Genomic DNA, 17,187 nt, shown 5'->3' with positions numbered 1-17,187 from the left:
TTGTCTGTCTGAAAACAAATGAACGATTCTCTCTTCAGAAGAGGCCAAAACTGAAGAGCTCTGAAAATTGCACGGAGTTCCAAAATATTGATCTGTAATCTCACCTCCTGAGATTCCCAAACTCCTTGTGCCGTCAGAGATCCCCACACAGCTCCCCAACCTGTGAGACTTGCATCTGTTGAAATTACAGTCCAGGTCGGAAGCACAAAAGAAGCCCCCTGAATTAAACAATGGTGATCTGTCCACCACGTTAGAGAGTGTCGTACAATCGGTTTTAAAGATATTAATTGAGATATCTTTGTGTAATCCTTGCACCATTGATTCAGCATACAGAGCTGAAGAGGTCGCATGTGAAAACGAGCAAAGGGGATCGCGTCCGATGCAGCAGTCATAAGACCTAGAATTTCCATGCATAAGGCTACCGAAGGGAATGATTGTGACTGAAGGTTTCGACAAGCTGCAATCAATTTTAGACGTCTCTTGTCTGTTAAAGACAGAGTCATGGACACTGAATCTATCTGGAAACCCAGAAAGGTTACCCTTGTCTGAGGAATCAAAGAACTTTTTGGTAAATTGATCCTCCAACCATGATCTTGAAGAAACAACACAAGTCGATTCGTATGAGATTCTGCTAAATGTAAAGACTGAGCAAGTACCAAGATATCGTCCAAATAAGGAAATACCACAATACCCTGTTCTCTGATTACAGACAGAAGGGCACCGAGAACCTTTGAAAAAATTCTTGGAGCTGTAGCTAGGCCAAACGGTAGAGCCACAAACTGGTAATGCTTGTCCAGAAAAGAGAATCTCAGGAACTGATAATGATCTGGATGAATCGGAATATGCAGATATGCATCCTGTAAATCTATTGTGGACATATAATTCCCTTGCTGAACAAAAGGCAAGATAGTCCTTACAGTTACCATCTTGAACGTTGGTATCCTTACATAACAATTCAATATTTTTAGATCCAGAACTGGTCTGAAGGACACAATTCAGAAATGCTTGAGCTTTCACTGGATTTACTGGGACACGGGAAAGAAAAAATCTCTTTGCAGGAGGTCTCATCTTGAAACCAATTCTGTACCCTTCTGAAACAATGTTCTGAATCCAAAGATTGTGAACAGAATTGATCCAAATTTCTTTGAAAAAACGTAACCTGCCCCCTACCAGCTGAGCTGGAATGAGGGCCGCACCTTCATGTGGACTTAGAAGCAGGCTTTGCCTTTCTAGCAGGCTTGGATTTATTCCAGACTGGAGATGGTTTCCAAACTGAAACTGCTCCTGAGGATGAAGGATCAGGCTTTTGTTCTTTGTTGAAACGAAAGGAACGAAAACGATTATTAGCCCTGTTTTTACCTTTAGATTTTTTATCCTGTGGTAAAAAAGTTCCTTTCCCACCAGTAACAGTTGAGATAATAGAATCCAACTGAGAACCAAATAATTTGTTACCCTGGAAAGAAATGGAAAGTAGAGTTGATTTAGAAGCCATATCAGCATTCCAAGTCTTAAGCCATAAAGCTCTTCTAGCTAAAATAGCTAGAGACATAAACCTGACATCAACTCTGATAATATCAAAAATGGCATCACAGATAAAATTATTAGCATGCTGAAGAAGAATAATAATATCATGAGAATCATGATTTGTTACTTGTTGCGCTAAAGTTTCCAACCAAAAAGTTGAAGCTGCAGCAACATCAGCCAATGATATAGCAGGTCTAAGAAGATTACCTGAACACAGATAAGCTTTTCTTAGAAAGGATTCAATTTTCCTATCTAAAGGATCTTTAAACGAAGTACCATCTGACGTAGGAATGGTAGTACGTTTAGCAAGGGCAGAAATAGCCCCATCAACTTTAGGGATTTTGTCCCAAAATTCTAACCTGTCAGACGGTACAGGATATAATTGCTTAAAACGTTTAGAAGGAGTAAATGAATTACCCAATTTATCCCATTCTTTGGAAATTACTGCAGAAATAGCATTAGGAACAGGAAAAACTTCTGGAATAACCACAGGAGATTTAAATACCTTATCTAAACGTTTAGAATTAGTATCAAGAGGACCAGAATCCTCTATTTCTAAAGCAATTAATACTTCTTTAAGTAAAGAACGAATAAATTCCATTTTAAATAAATATGAAGATTTATCAGCATCAATCTCTGAAACAGAATCCTCTGAACCAGAAGAGTCATCAGAATCAGAATGATGATGTTCATTTAAAAATTCATCTGTAGGGAGAGAAGTTTTAAAAGATTTTTTACGTTTACTAGAAGGAGAAATAACAGACATAGCCTTCTTGATGGATTCAGAAACAAAATCTCTTATGTTATCAGGAACATTCTGCACCTTAGATGTTGAAGGAACTGCAACAGACAATGGTACTTTACTAAAGGAAATATTATCTGCATTAACAAGTTTGTCATGACAATTAATACAAACAACAGCCGGAGGAATAGCTACCAAAAGTTTACAGCAGATACACTTAGCTTTGGTAGATCCAGCACTAGACAGCGATTTTCCTGTAGTATCTTCTGACTCAGATGCAACGTGAGACATCTTGCAATATGTAAGAGAAAAAACAACATATAAAGCAAAATTGATCAAATTCCTTAAATGACAGTTTCAGGAATGGGAAAAAATGCCAAAGAACAAGCTTCTAGCAACCAGAAGCAATGAAAAATGAGACTTAAATAATGTGGAGACAAAAGCGACGCCCATATTTTTAAGCGCCAAATAAGACGCCCACATTATTTGGCGCCTAAATGCTTTTGGCGCCAAAAATGACGCCACATCCGGAACACCGACATTTTTGGCGCAAAATAACGTCAAAAAATGACGCAACTTCCGGCGACACGTATGACGCCGGAAACGGAAAAGAATTTTTGCGCCAAAAAAGTCAGCGCCAAGAATGACGCAATAAAATGAAGCATTTTCAGCCCCCGCGAGCCTAACAGCCCACAGGGAAAAAGAGTCAAATTTTTGAAGGTAAGAAAAAATGAATAATTTAAATGCATAATCCCAAATATGAAACGGACTGTCTTGAAAAATAAGGAAAGTTGAACATTCTGAGTCAAGGCAAATAAATGTTTGAATACATATATTTAGAACTTTATAAACAAAGTGCCCAACCATAGCTTAGAGTGTCACAGAAAATAAGATTTACTTACCCCAGGACACTCATCTACATGTTTGTAGAAAGCCAAACCAGTACTGAAACGAGAATCAGCAGAGGTAATGGTATATATAAGAGTATATCGTCGATCTGAAAAGGGAGGTAAGAGATGAATCTCTACGACCGATAACAGAGAACCTATGAAATAGACCCCGTAGAAGGAGATCACTGCATTCAAATAGGCAATACTCTCCTCACATCCCTCTGACATTCACTGCACGCTGAGAGGAAAACCGGGCTCCAACTTGCTGCGGAGCGCATATCAACGTAGAATCTAGCACAAACTTACTTCACCACCTCCATCGGAGGCAAAGTTTGTAAAACTGAATTGTGGGTGTGGTGAGGGGTGTATTTATAGGCATTTTGAGGTTTGGGAAACTTTGCCCCTCCTGGTAGGAATGTATATCCCATACGTCACTAGCTCATGGACTCTTGCTAATTACATGAAAGAAATGACGAATTTGCGTCAACAAACGTAATTTTCGTGCCAAAAAAGTCTTGCGCCAAGAATGACGCTATAAATTATAGCATTTTGCGCTCTCGCGAGCCTAATACAGCCCGCAATTTAGAAAAAGAGTCAATTTGAAAACTTTAGGTAAATTTTTTTTTTATGCATTTCCTAGATATGAAACTGACAGTCTGCAAAAAGGAAATATACTGATAAACCTGAATCATGGCAAATATAAGTACAAACATATATTTAGAACTTTATATATAAAGTGCCAAACCATAGCTGAGAGTGTCTTAAGTAAATGAAACATACTTACCAAAAGACACCCATCCACATATAGCAGATAGCCAAACCAGTACTGAAACGGAAATCAGTAGAGGTAATGGTATATAAGAGTATATCGTCGATCTGAAAAGGGAGGTAGGAGATGAATCTCTACGACCGATAACAGAGAACCTTTGAAATAGATCCCCGTTAGGAAGACCATTGCATTCAATAGGTGATACTCCCTTCACATCCCTCTGACATTCACTGTACTCTTAGAGGAACTGGGCTTCAAAAATGCTGAGAAGCGCATATCAACATAGAAATCTAGCACAAACTTACTTCACCACCTCCAAAGGAGGCAAAGTTTGTAAAACTGAATTGTGGGTGTGGTGAGGGGTGTATTTGTAGGCATTTTGAGGTTTGGGAAACTTTGCCCCTCCTGGTAAAATTGTATATCCCATACGTCACTAGCTCATGGACTCTTGCCAATTACATGAAAGAAATCAGGGATACTTACACAATAACTTACAGGTAGTAGACTACTTTATAGGGCCTATGAATTGAGCATGTAAAAACATTAATGTGTCATATATAAGCATATTAATTTGTATATTTAAATACATATTTATACATAGTTATAGAGTAAGGTTAGAAAGCAATTTGCATCTGTTTAAAAAAAAATACCTATGTGTGAAAAGCAATACATGTCCATTCCGGTTACACATGTGTGACTGGTTATCAAGGGTCGTTTAACTCTAGGAGACGGGAAAGTCAGCAACAATTTCAAAATGATTCTCATATAAAGCTGCAGTTTCATGTAGCTTCCAACTTGTGTTTATGTTTCTTTTAGCACAAGCTGTGTACAATATATATATATATATATATATATATATATATATTTCTCCTGTTAAGTGTGGTCAGTCCACGGGTCATCATTACTTCTGGGATATTAACTCCTCCCCAACAGGAAATGCAAGAGGATTCACCCAGCAGAGCTGCTATATAGCTCCTCCCCTCTACGTCACCTCCAGTCATTCTCTTGCACCCAACGAATAGATAGGATGTGTGAGAGGACTGTGGTGATTATACTTAGTTTTATACCTTCAATCAAAAGTTTGTTATTTTATAATAGCACCGGAGTGTGTTATTCCTTCTCTGGTAGAATTTGAAGAAGAATCTACCTGAGTTTTTTCTATGATTTTAGCCGGAGTAGTTAAGATCATATTGCTGTTTCTCGGCCATCTGAGGAGAGGTAAACTTCAGATCAGGGGACAGCGGGCAGATTAATCTGCAAGAGGTATGTAGCAGCTTATTATTTTCTGACAATGGAATTGATGAGAAAATTCTGCCATACCGATATAATGCAAACTCAGCCTTAAATGCAGTAGCAGCAACTGGTATCAGGCTGTCATGTATGTATATTTTACACTTCAGTATTCTGGGGAATGGCACTTCACTGGAATTATACTGTATGCATAAGACTTTAGCCTATTTTGCAGGGACTAGCAACAGGCTTTTAACACTTAATTTATTTATGTTAAACGTTTTTTGCTGGCATGTAAAATCGTTTAATTTTCTGAGGTACTGGGTGAAAAAATGTTTTGGGCACTATTTTTTCCACTTGGCAGTCGTTTTTATTTAATTTATGACAGTTTACTGATCTCTCTCACTGTTGTGTATGAGGGGGAGGGGCCTTTTTTGGCGCTTTTGCTACGCATCAAAAAATTCAGTCAGAAGTTTATTGTCTTCCCTGCATGATCCGGTTCATCTCTACAGAACTCAGGGGTCTTCAAAACTTGTTTTGAGGGAGGTAATCTCTCACAGCAGAGCTGTGAGATTGTAGTTGACTGTGATAAAAAACGTTTATTTCTGTATTTTTTTTCTGCTATCAGGGTTAGTTATCCTTTGCTAATGGGAGCAATCCTTTGCTAAAAGTGTGTTTTTTTACAAAGATTTAATGCTATAACTTTTCAGTTTATCAATTTTCAACTGTCATAACTTTTTCTGTGCTTCTTATAGGCACAGTACGTTTTCATATTATAGTAAATTACTTGAAAAGTATTTCCAAATTGCTAGTTTATTTGCTAGTGTGTTAAACATGTCTGATTCAGAGGAAGATATCTGTGCTATATGTGCTAAAGCCAAAGTGGAGCCCAATAGAAATTTATGTACTAACTGTATTGATGCTACTTTAAATAAAAGTCAATCTGTACAAATTGAACATATTTCACCAAACAACGAGGGGAGAGTTATGCCGACTAACTCGCCTCACGTGTCAGTACCTGCGTCTCCCGCTCGGGAGGTGCGTGATATTGTAGCGCCGAGTACATCTGGGCGGCCATTACAAATCACATTACAGGATATGGCTACTGTTATGACTGAAGTTTTGGCTAAATTACCAGAACTAAGAGGTAGAGAACAGAGTGCGCTGATAATATTAGGGCCATGTCAGACACTGCGTCACAATTTGCAGAACATGAGGACGGAGAGCTTCATTCTGCGGGTGACGGTTCTGATCCAAACAGACTGGATTCAGATATTTCAAATTTTGAATTTAAGCTGGAAAACCTCCGTGTATTACTAGGGGAGGTGTTAGCGGCTCTGAATGATTGTAACACAGTTGCAATACCAGAGAAAATGTGTAGGTTGGATAAATATTTTGCGGTACCGTCGAGTACTGACGTTTTTCCTATACCTAAGAGACTTACTGAAATTGTTACTAAGGAGTGGGATAGACCCGGTGTGCCGTTCTCACCCCCTCCAATATTTAGAAAGATGTTTCCAATAGACGCCACCACACGGTACTTATGGCAAACGGTCCCTAAGGTGGAGGGAGCAGTTTCTACTTTAGCTAAGCGTACCACTATCCCGGTGGAGGATAGCTGTGCCTTTTCAGATCCAATGGATAAAAAGTTAGAGGGTTACCTTAAGAAAATGTTTGTTCAACAAGGTTTTATATTGCAACCTCTTGCATGCATTGCGCCTGTCACGGCTGCAGCAGCATTTTGGTTTGAGTCTCTGGAAGAGACACTTGAATCAGCTCCATTAGATGAGATTACACACAAGCTTAAAGCCCTTAAGTTAGCTAACTCATTTATTTCGGATGCCGTAGTACATTTAACTAAACTTACGGCTAAGAATTCCGGATTCGCCATTCAGGCGCGCAGAGCACTGTGGCTAAAATCCTGGTCAGCTGATGTTACTTCTAAATCTAAATTGCTTAATATTCCTTTCAAAGGGCAGACCTTATTCGGGCCCGGGTTGAAAGAAATTATCGCTGACATTACAGGAGGTAAAGGCCATGCCCTGCCTCAAGACAGAGCCAAACCTAAGGCTAGACAGTCTAATTTTCGTTCCTTTCGTAATTTCAAAGCAGGAGCAGCATCAACTTCCTCTGCACCAAAACAGGAAGGAGCTGTTGCTCGCTACAGACAAGGCTGGAGACCTAACCAGTCCTGGAACAAGGGCAAGCAGGCCAGGAAACCTGCTGCTGCCCCTAAGACAGCATGAATCGAGGGCCCCCGATCCGGGAACGGATCTAGTGGGGGGCAGACTTTCTCTCTTCGCCCAGGCTTGGGCAAGAGATGTCCAGGATCCCTGGGCGTTAGAGATCATATCTCAGGGATACCTTCTGGACTTCAAATTCTCTCCCCCAAGAGGGAGATTTCATCTGTCAAGGTTGTCAACAAACCAAATAAAGAAAGATGCGTTTCTACGCTGCGTACAAGATCTTTTATTAATGGGAGTGATCCATCCGGTTCCGCGGTCGGAACAAGGACAAGGGTTTTACTCAAATCTGTTTGTGGTTCCCAAAAAAGAGGGAACTTTCAGGCCAATCTTGGATTTAAAGATCCTAAACAAATTCCTAAGAGTTCCATCGTTCAAAATGGAAACTATTCGGACAATTTTACCCATGATCCAAAAGGGTCAGTACATGACCACAGTGGATTTAAAGGATGCTTACCTTCACATACCGATTCACAAAGATCATTACCGGTATCTAAGGTTTGCCTTTCTAGACAGGCATTACCAGTTTGTAGCTCTTCCATTCGGATTGGCTACGGCTCCAAGAATCTTCACAAAGGTTCTGGGTACTCTTCTGGCGGTACTAAGACCGCGAGGAATTTCGGTAGCTCCGTACCTAGACGACATTCTGATACAAGCTTCAAGCTTTCAAACTGCCAAGTCTCATACAGAGTTAGTACTGGCATTTCTAAGGTCGCATGGATGGAAGGTGAACGAAAAGAAGAGTTCTCTCTTTCCACTCACAAGAGTTCCCTTCTTGGGGACTCTTATAGATTCTGTAGAAATGAAGATTTACCTGACAGAAGACAGGTTAACAAAGCTTCAAAATGCATGCCGTGTCCTTCATTCCATTCAACACCCGTCAGTGGCTCAATGCATGGAGGTGATCGGCTTAATGGTAGCGGCAATGGACATAGTACCCTTTGCACGCCTACATCTCAGACCACTGCAATTGTGCATGCTAAGTCAGTGGAATGGGGATTACTCAGACTTGTCCCCTACTCTGAATCTGGATCAAGAGACCAGAAATTCTCTTCTATGGTGGCTTTCTCGGCCACATCTGTCCAGGGGGATGCCATTCAGCAGGCCGGACTGGACAATTGTAACAACAGACGCCAGCCTACTAGGTTGGGGCGCTGTCTGGAATTCTCTGAAGGCTCAGGGACAATGGAATCAGGAGTAGAGTCTCCTACCAATAAACATTCTGGAATTGAGAGCAGTTCTCAATGCCCTTCTGGCTTGGCCCCAGTTAACAACTCGGGGGTTCATCAGGTTTCAGTCGGACAACATCACGACTGTAGCTTACATCAACCATCAGGGAGGGACAAGAAGCTCCCTAGCAATGATGGAAGTATCAAAGATAATTCGCTGGGCAGAGTCTCACTCTTGCCACCTGTCAGCAATCCACATCCCGGGAGTGGAGAACTGGGAGGCGGATTTCTTAAGTTGTCAGACTTTTCATCCGGGGGAGTGGGAACTTCATCCGGAGGTCTTTGCCCAAATACTTCGACGTTGGGGCAAACCAGAGATAGATCTCATGGCGTCTCGACAGAATGCCAAGCTTCCTCGTTACGGGTCCAGATCCAGGGATCCGGGAGCGGTTCTGATAGATGCTTTGACAGCACCTTGGACCTTCGGGATGGCTTATGTGTTTCCACCCTTCCCGATGCTTCCTCGATTGATTGCCAGAATCAAACAGGAGAGAGCATCAGTGATTCTAATAGCGCCTGCATGGCCACGCAGGACTTGGTATGCAGATCTAGTGGACATGTCATCCTGTCCACCTTGGTCTCTACCTCTGAAACAGGACCTTCTGATCCAGGGTCCCTTCAAACATCAAAATCTAATTTCTCTGAAGCTGACTGCTTGGAAATTGAACGCTTGATTTTATCAAAACGTGGTTTTTCTGAGTCAGTTATTGATACCTTAATACAGGCTAGGAAGCCTGTTACCAGAAAGATTTACCATAAGATATGGCGCAAATACTTATATTGGTGCGAATCCAAGAGTTACTCATGGAGTAAGGTTAGGATTCCGAGGATATTGTCTTTTCTACAAGAAGGTTTAGAAAAGGGTTTATCCGCTAGTTCCTTAAAGGGACAGATTTCAGCTCTGTCCATTCTTTTACACAAACGTCTGTCAGAAGTTCCGGACGTTCAAGCTTTTTGTCAGGCTTTAGCTAGGATCAAGCCTGTGTTTAAAACTGTTGCTCCACCATGGAGTTTGAACTTAGTTCTTAATGTTTTACAGGGTGTTCCGTTTGAACCCCTTCATTCCATTGATATCAAGCTGTTATCTTGGAAAGTTCTATTTTTAATGGCGATTTCCTCGGCTCGAAGAGTCTCTGAGTTATCCGCTTTACATTGTGATTCTCCTTATCTGATTTTTCATTCAGATAAGGTAGTTCTGCGTACTAAACCTGGGTTCCTACCTAAGGTGGTCACTAACAGGAATATCAATCAAGAGATTGTGGTTCCATCTTTGTGTCCTATCGAAGAAGGAACGTCTGCTACACAATCTAGATGTAGTCCGTGCCCTGAAATTTTATCTACAGGCAACTAAGGATTTTCGACAAACGTCTTCCCTGTTTGTCGTTTATTCTGGTCAGAGGAGAGGTCAAAAAGCTTCGGCTACCTCTCTCTCTTTTTGGCTTCGTAGCATAATTCGGTTAGCCTATGAGACTGCTGGACAGCAGCCTCCTGAAAGAATTACAGCACATTCTACTAGAGCTGTGGCTTCCACTTGGGCCTTTAAGAATGAGGCTTCTGTTGAACAGATTTGCAAGGCTGCAACTTGGTCTTCTCTTGATACTTTTTCCAAATTTTACAAATTTGACACTTTTGCTTCTTCGGAGGCTGTTTTTGGGAGAAAGGTTCTTCAGGCAGTGGTTCCTTCCGTATAAAGAGCCTGCCTGTCCCTCCCGTCATCTGTGTACTTTAGCTTTGGTATTGGTATCCCAGAAGTAATGATGACCCGTGGACTGACCACACTTAACAGGAGAAAACAAAATTTATGCTTACCTGATAAATTCCTTTCTCCTGTAGTGTGGTCAGTCCACGGCCCGCCCTGTTTTTTATGGCAGGTAAAAAATGTTTGAATTATACTCCAGTCACCACTACACCCTTTGGCTTCTCCTTTCTCGTTGGTCCTTGGTCGAATGACTGGAGGTGACGTAGAGGGGAGGAGCTATATAGCAGCTCTGCTGGGTGAATCCTCTTGCACTTCCTGTTGGGGAGGAGTTAATATCCCAGAAGTAATGATGACCCGTGGACTGACCACACTACAGGAGAAAGGAATTTATCAGGTAAGCATAAATTTTGTTATCTTACTGCAAAACCGTACAACATATAAAAATAAACAATTAATGGAATTGAAGAAGATTACAATAGTATGTACTAGCATTCAGTATGGCAAAGAAACTTACACTCAGCCTTAATAGCAGCACTGTTGATGGGCATATATGGATGTTTCGCAGCATACCGAGGACGAAATATGTCGCGACACAATCGCCTGGCAATCCTGGTAAGCTTTGTAGTTTGCAAAAAGAAAGCTTGTCGTGTCTTCATAGCAAATTTTGGACTCCCACTATTTCTCATGGGAAGACCATGCGGACTCTGATGGGAAAAAAAAGAAAATGAAACAATCTGGGCTATAGATTGCACAAGTTTACACAAATAACTACCTTTATTTCATTCTACAACACTCTGAAATTAACCACTGTGTTGCAAACCCAGTTTTGTTTCTCTACAAAGAATTTTTTTTTGCAAAATGTATTCAGGTTTTTGATAATTAACACCTGGGTTCTAAAGAAAATATAATACAAAAGGAAATTTAAATCATATCTTAGGTCACAACTATGAGATGTACTCATCATTAAACACTGTATTCTTCAAAGGACGGAGGAGAGAAACAAAACCTAAACTCCAACCTTTCAAGGTTATATAAAAAAACCTCTCTCCCTTCCTTGTCCATACCATGCTGGATTTATGAAACAAAGGAAAGCTTTGATTGCTACACTGGGACTCAATGCACACAATACAATACAATACATTTGAGTAAGATTTGAAATGTTTATCTTGGCTCAGGGCAGTAGTACTCACCAACAAAGATTTACGAAGAAGTAGAATACAAAGGGAAGTAGTCATACTGAAAAGAGGTATGCTTTACTTAGAAGCTAACAAAGAATGGAAAACAAATTCTAAATTTCAGCAAGGGAATGTAAACCAAATTGTAAAGTTGAACAAAAATGTAAGAAATCAGCTAATGCTTTTCATTAATTTTCAGAAGAAATTTCTTCTGACCAAGAATCCAAACGTGTCTGTATGAAGGAGCTAAAGGGACATGAAACCCATTTTTCCCCCCACGAGTCGGATAAAGAATACAAATAAAAAAAAACAACAACTTACAATTTACTTCTATTTTCAAATTTGCTTTGCTTTCATGTTATTCTTTGTTGAAGAGATATCTAGATAGGTAGCGTGCACATGTCAAGAGAACTAAATAAGAGAAAATAGTGCTGCCATCTAGAGTTCTTACTAATGTATAAAAGTCAAGGAAAAAACCCTATTAAGAGAATAGGGAAAAGTATGCTCTTTCTACACATGAAGTTTATATTTTTCCACTTAAAATTTAACATTTACTAGTTATAGTTAAAAAGTCAGCAGAAATAGAAGTTATATCTAGCGTGCCAGGAAAATAGTTAAATACACAACTCTGTAACTGTGACTTATATGAAGTACTTCAATGTTGCTGATTTTATGTTGTCTATCACATATGAGGAGGAGGGGAAAAAAATCAACGATATTAGGTAAATGTAAGAGCCTCTATTTAGGAGCTGTGTCCTGTATTGCCCTATATTAGGGTAGATAAGCCACGTTATTTACACTAAATATGCTATATATCCCTTCCCCATCCTTCCTACAATATGCCCCAAATGTTACAACAATAAATAAAAAACAGAATTTATGTTTACCTGATAAATTACTTTCTCCAACGGTGTGTCCGGTCCACGGCGTCATCCTTACTTGTGGGATATTCTCTTCCCCAACAGGAAATGGCAAAGAGCCCAGCAAAGCTGGTCACATGATCCCTCCTAGGCTCCGCCTTCCCCAGTCATTCGACCGACGTAAAGGAGGAATATTTGCATAGAAGAAACCATATGATACCGTGGTGACTGTAGTTAAAGAAAATAAATTATCAGACCTGATTAAAAAACCAGGGCGGGCCGTGGACCGGACACACCGTTGGAGAAAGTAATTTATCAGGTAAACATAAATTCTGTTTTCTCCAACATAGGTGTGTCCGGTCCACGGCGTCATCCTTACTTGTGGGAACCAATACCAAAGCTTTAGGACACGGATGAAGGGAGGGAGCAAATCAGGTCACCTAAATGGAAGGCACCACGGCTTGCAAAACCTTTCTCCCAAAAATAGCCTCAGAAGAAGCAAAAGTATCAAACTTGTAAAATTTGGTAAAAGTGTGCAGTGAAGACCAAGTCGCTGCCTTACATATCTGATCAACAGAAGCCTCGTTCTTGAAGGCCCATGTGGAAGCCACAGCCCTAGTGGAATGAGCTGTGATTCTTTCAGGAGGCTGCCGTCCGGCAGTCTCATAAGCCAATCTGATGATGCTTTTAATCCAAAAAGAGAGAGAGGTAGAAGTTGCTTTTTGACCTCTCCTTTTACCAGAATAAACAACAAACAAGGAAGATGTTTGTCTAAAATCCTTTGTAGCATCTAAATAGAATTTTAGAGCGCGAACAACATCCAAATTGTGCAACAAACGTTCCTTCTTTGAAACTGGATTCGGACACAAAGAAGGCACGACTATCTCCTGGTTAATGTTTTGTTAGAAACAACTTTCGGAAGAAAACCAGGTTTAGTACGTAAAACCACCTTATCTGCATGGAACACCAGATAAGGAGGAGAACACTGCAGAGCAGATAATTCTGAAACTCTTCTAGCAGAAGAAATTGCAACCAAAAACAAAACTTTCCAAGATAATAACTTAATATCAACGGAATGTAAGGGTTCAAACGGAACCCCCTGAAGAACTGAAAGAACTAAATTGAGACTCCAAGGAGGAGTCAAAGGTTTGTAAACAGGCTTGATTCTAACCAGAGCCTGAACAAAGGCTTGAACATCTGGCACAGCTGCCAGCTTTTTATGAAGTAACACAGACAAGGCAGAAATCTGTCCCTTCAAGGAACTTGCAGATAATCCTTTCTCCAATCCTTCTTGAAGAAAGGATAGAATCTTAGGAATTTTTACCTTGTCCCAAGGGAATCCTTTAGATTCACACCAACAGATATATTTTTTCCATATTTTGTGGTAAATTTTTCTAGTTACAGGCTTTCTGGCCTGAACAAGAGTATCAATAACAGAATCTGAGAACCCTCGCTTTGATAAGATCAAGCGTTCAATCTCCAAGCAGTCAGTTGGAGTGAGACCAGATTCGGATGTTCGAACGGACCTTGAACAAGAAGGTCTCGTCTCAAAGGTAGCTTCCATGGTGGAGCCGATGACATATTCACCAGGTCTGCATACCAAGTCCTGCGTGGCCACGCAGGAGCTATCAAGATCACCGATGCCCTCTCCTGATTGATCCTGGCTACCAGCCTGGGGATGAGAGGAAACGGCGGGAATACATAAGCTAGTTTGAAGGTCCAAGGTGCTACTAGTGCATCTACTAGAGTCGCCTTGGGATCCCTGGATCTGGACCCGTAGCAAGGAACCTTGAAGTTCTGACGAGAGGCCATCAGATCCATGTCTGGAATGCCCCACAGTTGAGTAATTTGGGCAAAGATTTCCGGATGGAGTTCCCACTCCCCCGGATGTAATGTCTGACGACTCAGAAAATCCGCTTCCCAATTTTCCACTCCTGGGATGTGGATTGCAGACAAGTGGCAGGAGTGAGTCTCCGCCCATTGAATGATTTTGGTCACTTCTTCCATCGCCAGGGAACTCCTTGTTCCCCCCTGATGGTTGATGTACGCAACAGTCGTCATGTTGTCTGATTGAAACCGTATGAACTTGGCCTTTGCTAGCTGAGGCCAAGCCTTGAGAGCATTGAGTATCGCTCTCAGTTCCAGAATATTTATCGGTAGAAGAGATTCTTCCCGAGACCAAAGACCCTGAGCTTTCAGGGGTCCCCAGACCGCGCCCCAACCCATCAGACTGGCGTCGGTCGTGACAATGACCCACTCTGGTCTGCGGAAGCTCATCCCCTGTGACAGGTTGTCCAGGGACAGCCACCAACGGAGTGAATCTCTGGTCCTCTGATTTACTTGTATCGTCGGAGACAAGTCTGTATAGTCCCCATTCCACTGACTGAGCATGCACAGTTGTAATGGTCTTAGATGAATGCGCGCAAAAGGAACTATGTCCATTGCCGCTACCATCAAACCTATTACTTCCATGCACTGCGCTATGGAAGGAAGAGGAACGGAATGAAGTATTTGACAAGAGTTTAGAAGTTTTGTTTTTCTGGCCTCTGTCAGAAAAATCCTCATTTCTAAGGAGTCTATTATTGTTCCCAAGAAGGGAACCCTTGTTGACGGAGATAGAGAACTCTTTTCTACGTTCACTTTCCATCCGTGAGATCTGAGAAAGGCCAGGACAATGTCCGTGTGAGCCTTTGCTTGAGGAAGGGACGACGCTTGAATCAGAATGTCGTCCAAGTAAGGTACTACTGCAATGCCCCTTGGTCTTAGCACCGCTAGAAGGGACCCTAGTACCTTTGTGAAAATCCTTGGAGCAGTGGCTAATCCGAACGGAAGTGCCACGAACTGGTAATGCTTGTCCAGGAATGCGAACCTTAGGAACCGATGATGTTCCTTGTGGATAGGAATATGAAGATACGCATCCTTTAAATCCACCGTGGTCATGAATTGACCTTCCTGGATGGAAGGAAGAATTGTTCGAATGGTTTCCATTTTGAACGATGGAACCTTGAGAAACTTGTTTAGGATCTTGAGATCTAAGATTGGTCTGAACATTCCCTCTTTTTTGGGAACTACGAACAGATTGGAGTAGAACCCCATCCCTTGTTCTCCTAATGGAACAGGATGAATCACTCCCATTTTTAACAGGTCTTCTACACAATGTAAGAATGCCTGTTTTTTTATGTGGTCTGAAGACAATTGAGACCTGTGGAACCTCCCCCTTGGGGGAAGCCCCTTGAATTCCAGAAGATAACCTTGGGAGACTATTTCTAGCGCCCAAGGATCCAGAACATCTCTTGCCCAAGCCTGAGCGAAGAGAGAGAGTCTGCCCCCCACCAGATCCGGTCCCGGATCGGGGGCCAACATCTCATGCTGTCTTGGTAGCAGTGGCAGGTTTCTTGGCCTGCTTTCCCTTGTTCCAGCCTTGCATTGGTCTCCAGGCTGGCTTGGCTTGAGAAGTATTACCCTCTTGCTTAGAGGACGTAGCACTTGGGGCTGGTCCGTTTCTACGAAAGGGACGAAAATTAGGTTTATTTTTGGCCTTGAAAGACCTATCCTGAGGAAGGGCGTGGCCCTTGCCCCCAGTGATATCAGAGATAATCTCTTTCAAGTCAGGGCCAAACAGCGTTTTCCCCTTGAAAGGAATGTTAAGCAATTTGTTCTTGGAAGACGCATCCGCTGACCAAGATTTTAACCAAAGCGCTCTGCGCGCCACAATAGCAAACCCAGAATTTTTCGCCGCTAACCTAGCCAATTGCAAAGTGGCGTCTAGGGTGAAAGAATTAGCCAATTTGAGAGCACGGATTCTGTCCATAATCTCCTCATAAGAAGGAGAATTACTAGTGATCGCCTTTTCTAGCTCATCGAACCAGAAACACGCGGCTGTAGTGACAGGGACAATGCATGAAATTGCTTGTAGAAGGTAACCTTGCTGAACAAACATCTTTTTAAGCAAACCTTCTAATTTTTTATCCATAGGATCTTTAAAAGCACAACTATCTTCTATGGGTATAGTGGTGCGTTTGTTTAGAGTAGAAACCGCCCCCTCGACCTTGGGGACTGTCTGCCATAAGTCCTTTCTGGGGTCGACCATAGGAAACAATTTTTTAAATATGGGGGGAGGGACGAAAGGTATACCGGGCCTTTCCCATTCTTTATTTACAATGTCCGCCACCCGCTTGGGTATAGGAAAAGCTTCGGGGAGCCCCGGGACCTCTAGGAACTTGTCCATTTTACATAGTTTCTCTGGGATGACCAAATTCTCACAATCATCCAGAGTGGATAACACCTCCTTAAGCAGAGCGCGGAGATGTTCCAACTTAAATTTAAATGTAATCACATCAGGTTCAGCTTGTTGAGAAATTTTCCCTGAATCTGAAATTTCTCCCTCAGACAAAGCCTCCCTGGCCCCCTCAGACTGGTGTAGGGGCCCTTCAGAAACAATATCATCAGCGTCCTCATGCTCTTCAGTATTTTCTAAAACAGAGCAGTCGCGCTTTCGCTGATAAGTGGGCATTTTGGCTAAAATGTTTTTGATAGAATTATCCATTACAGCCGTTAATTGTTGCATAGTAAGGAGTATTGGCGCGCTAGATGTACTAGGGGCCTCCTGTGTGGGCAAGACTGGTGTAGACGAAGGAGGGGATGATGCAGTACCATGCTTACTCCCCTCACTTGAGGAATCATCTCGGGCATCATTTTCTCTAAATTTTGTGTCACATAAATCACATCTATTTAAATGAGAAGGAACCTTGGCTTCCCCACAGTCAGAACACAGTCTATCTGGCAGTTCAGACATGTTAAACAGGCATAAACTTGATAACAAAGTA

The 17,187-nt window shown here is 41.7% G+C and overlaps 1 protein-coding gene across 4 annotated transcripts in view; it reads right to left on the bottom strand.

Annotated features, from left to right (window-relative positions):
• The window catches only part of MTA1 (metastasis associated 1), a 732,036-nt gene that overhangs the window by 239,893 nt on the left and 474,956 nt on the right, over positions 1–17,187 (bottom strand). For all 4 annotated transcript variants that reach the window (XM_053697863.1, XM_053697862.1, XM_053697866.1 and 1 more), the window contains one exon: positions 10,841–11,030. In XM_053697863.1, the coding sequence (XP_053553838.1) occupies positions 10,841–11,030 (190 nt within the window). The remainder of the gene's footprint in view (positions 1–10,840; positions 11,031–17,187) is intronic.

The sequence above is a fragment of the Bombina bombina genome, chromosome 1, assembly GCF_027579735.1.
Source record: "Bombina bombina isolate aBomBom1 chromosome 1, aBomBom1.pri, whole genome shotgun sequence".
Lineage (NCBI taxonomy): Eukaryota > Metazoa > Chordata > Amphibia > Anura > Bombinatoridae > Bombina > Bombina bombina.
This window is presented reverse-complemented; position numbering and strand designations above follow the sequence as displayed.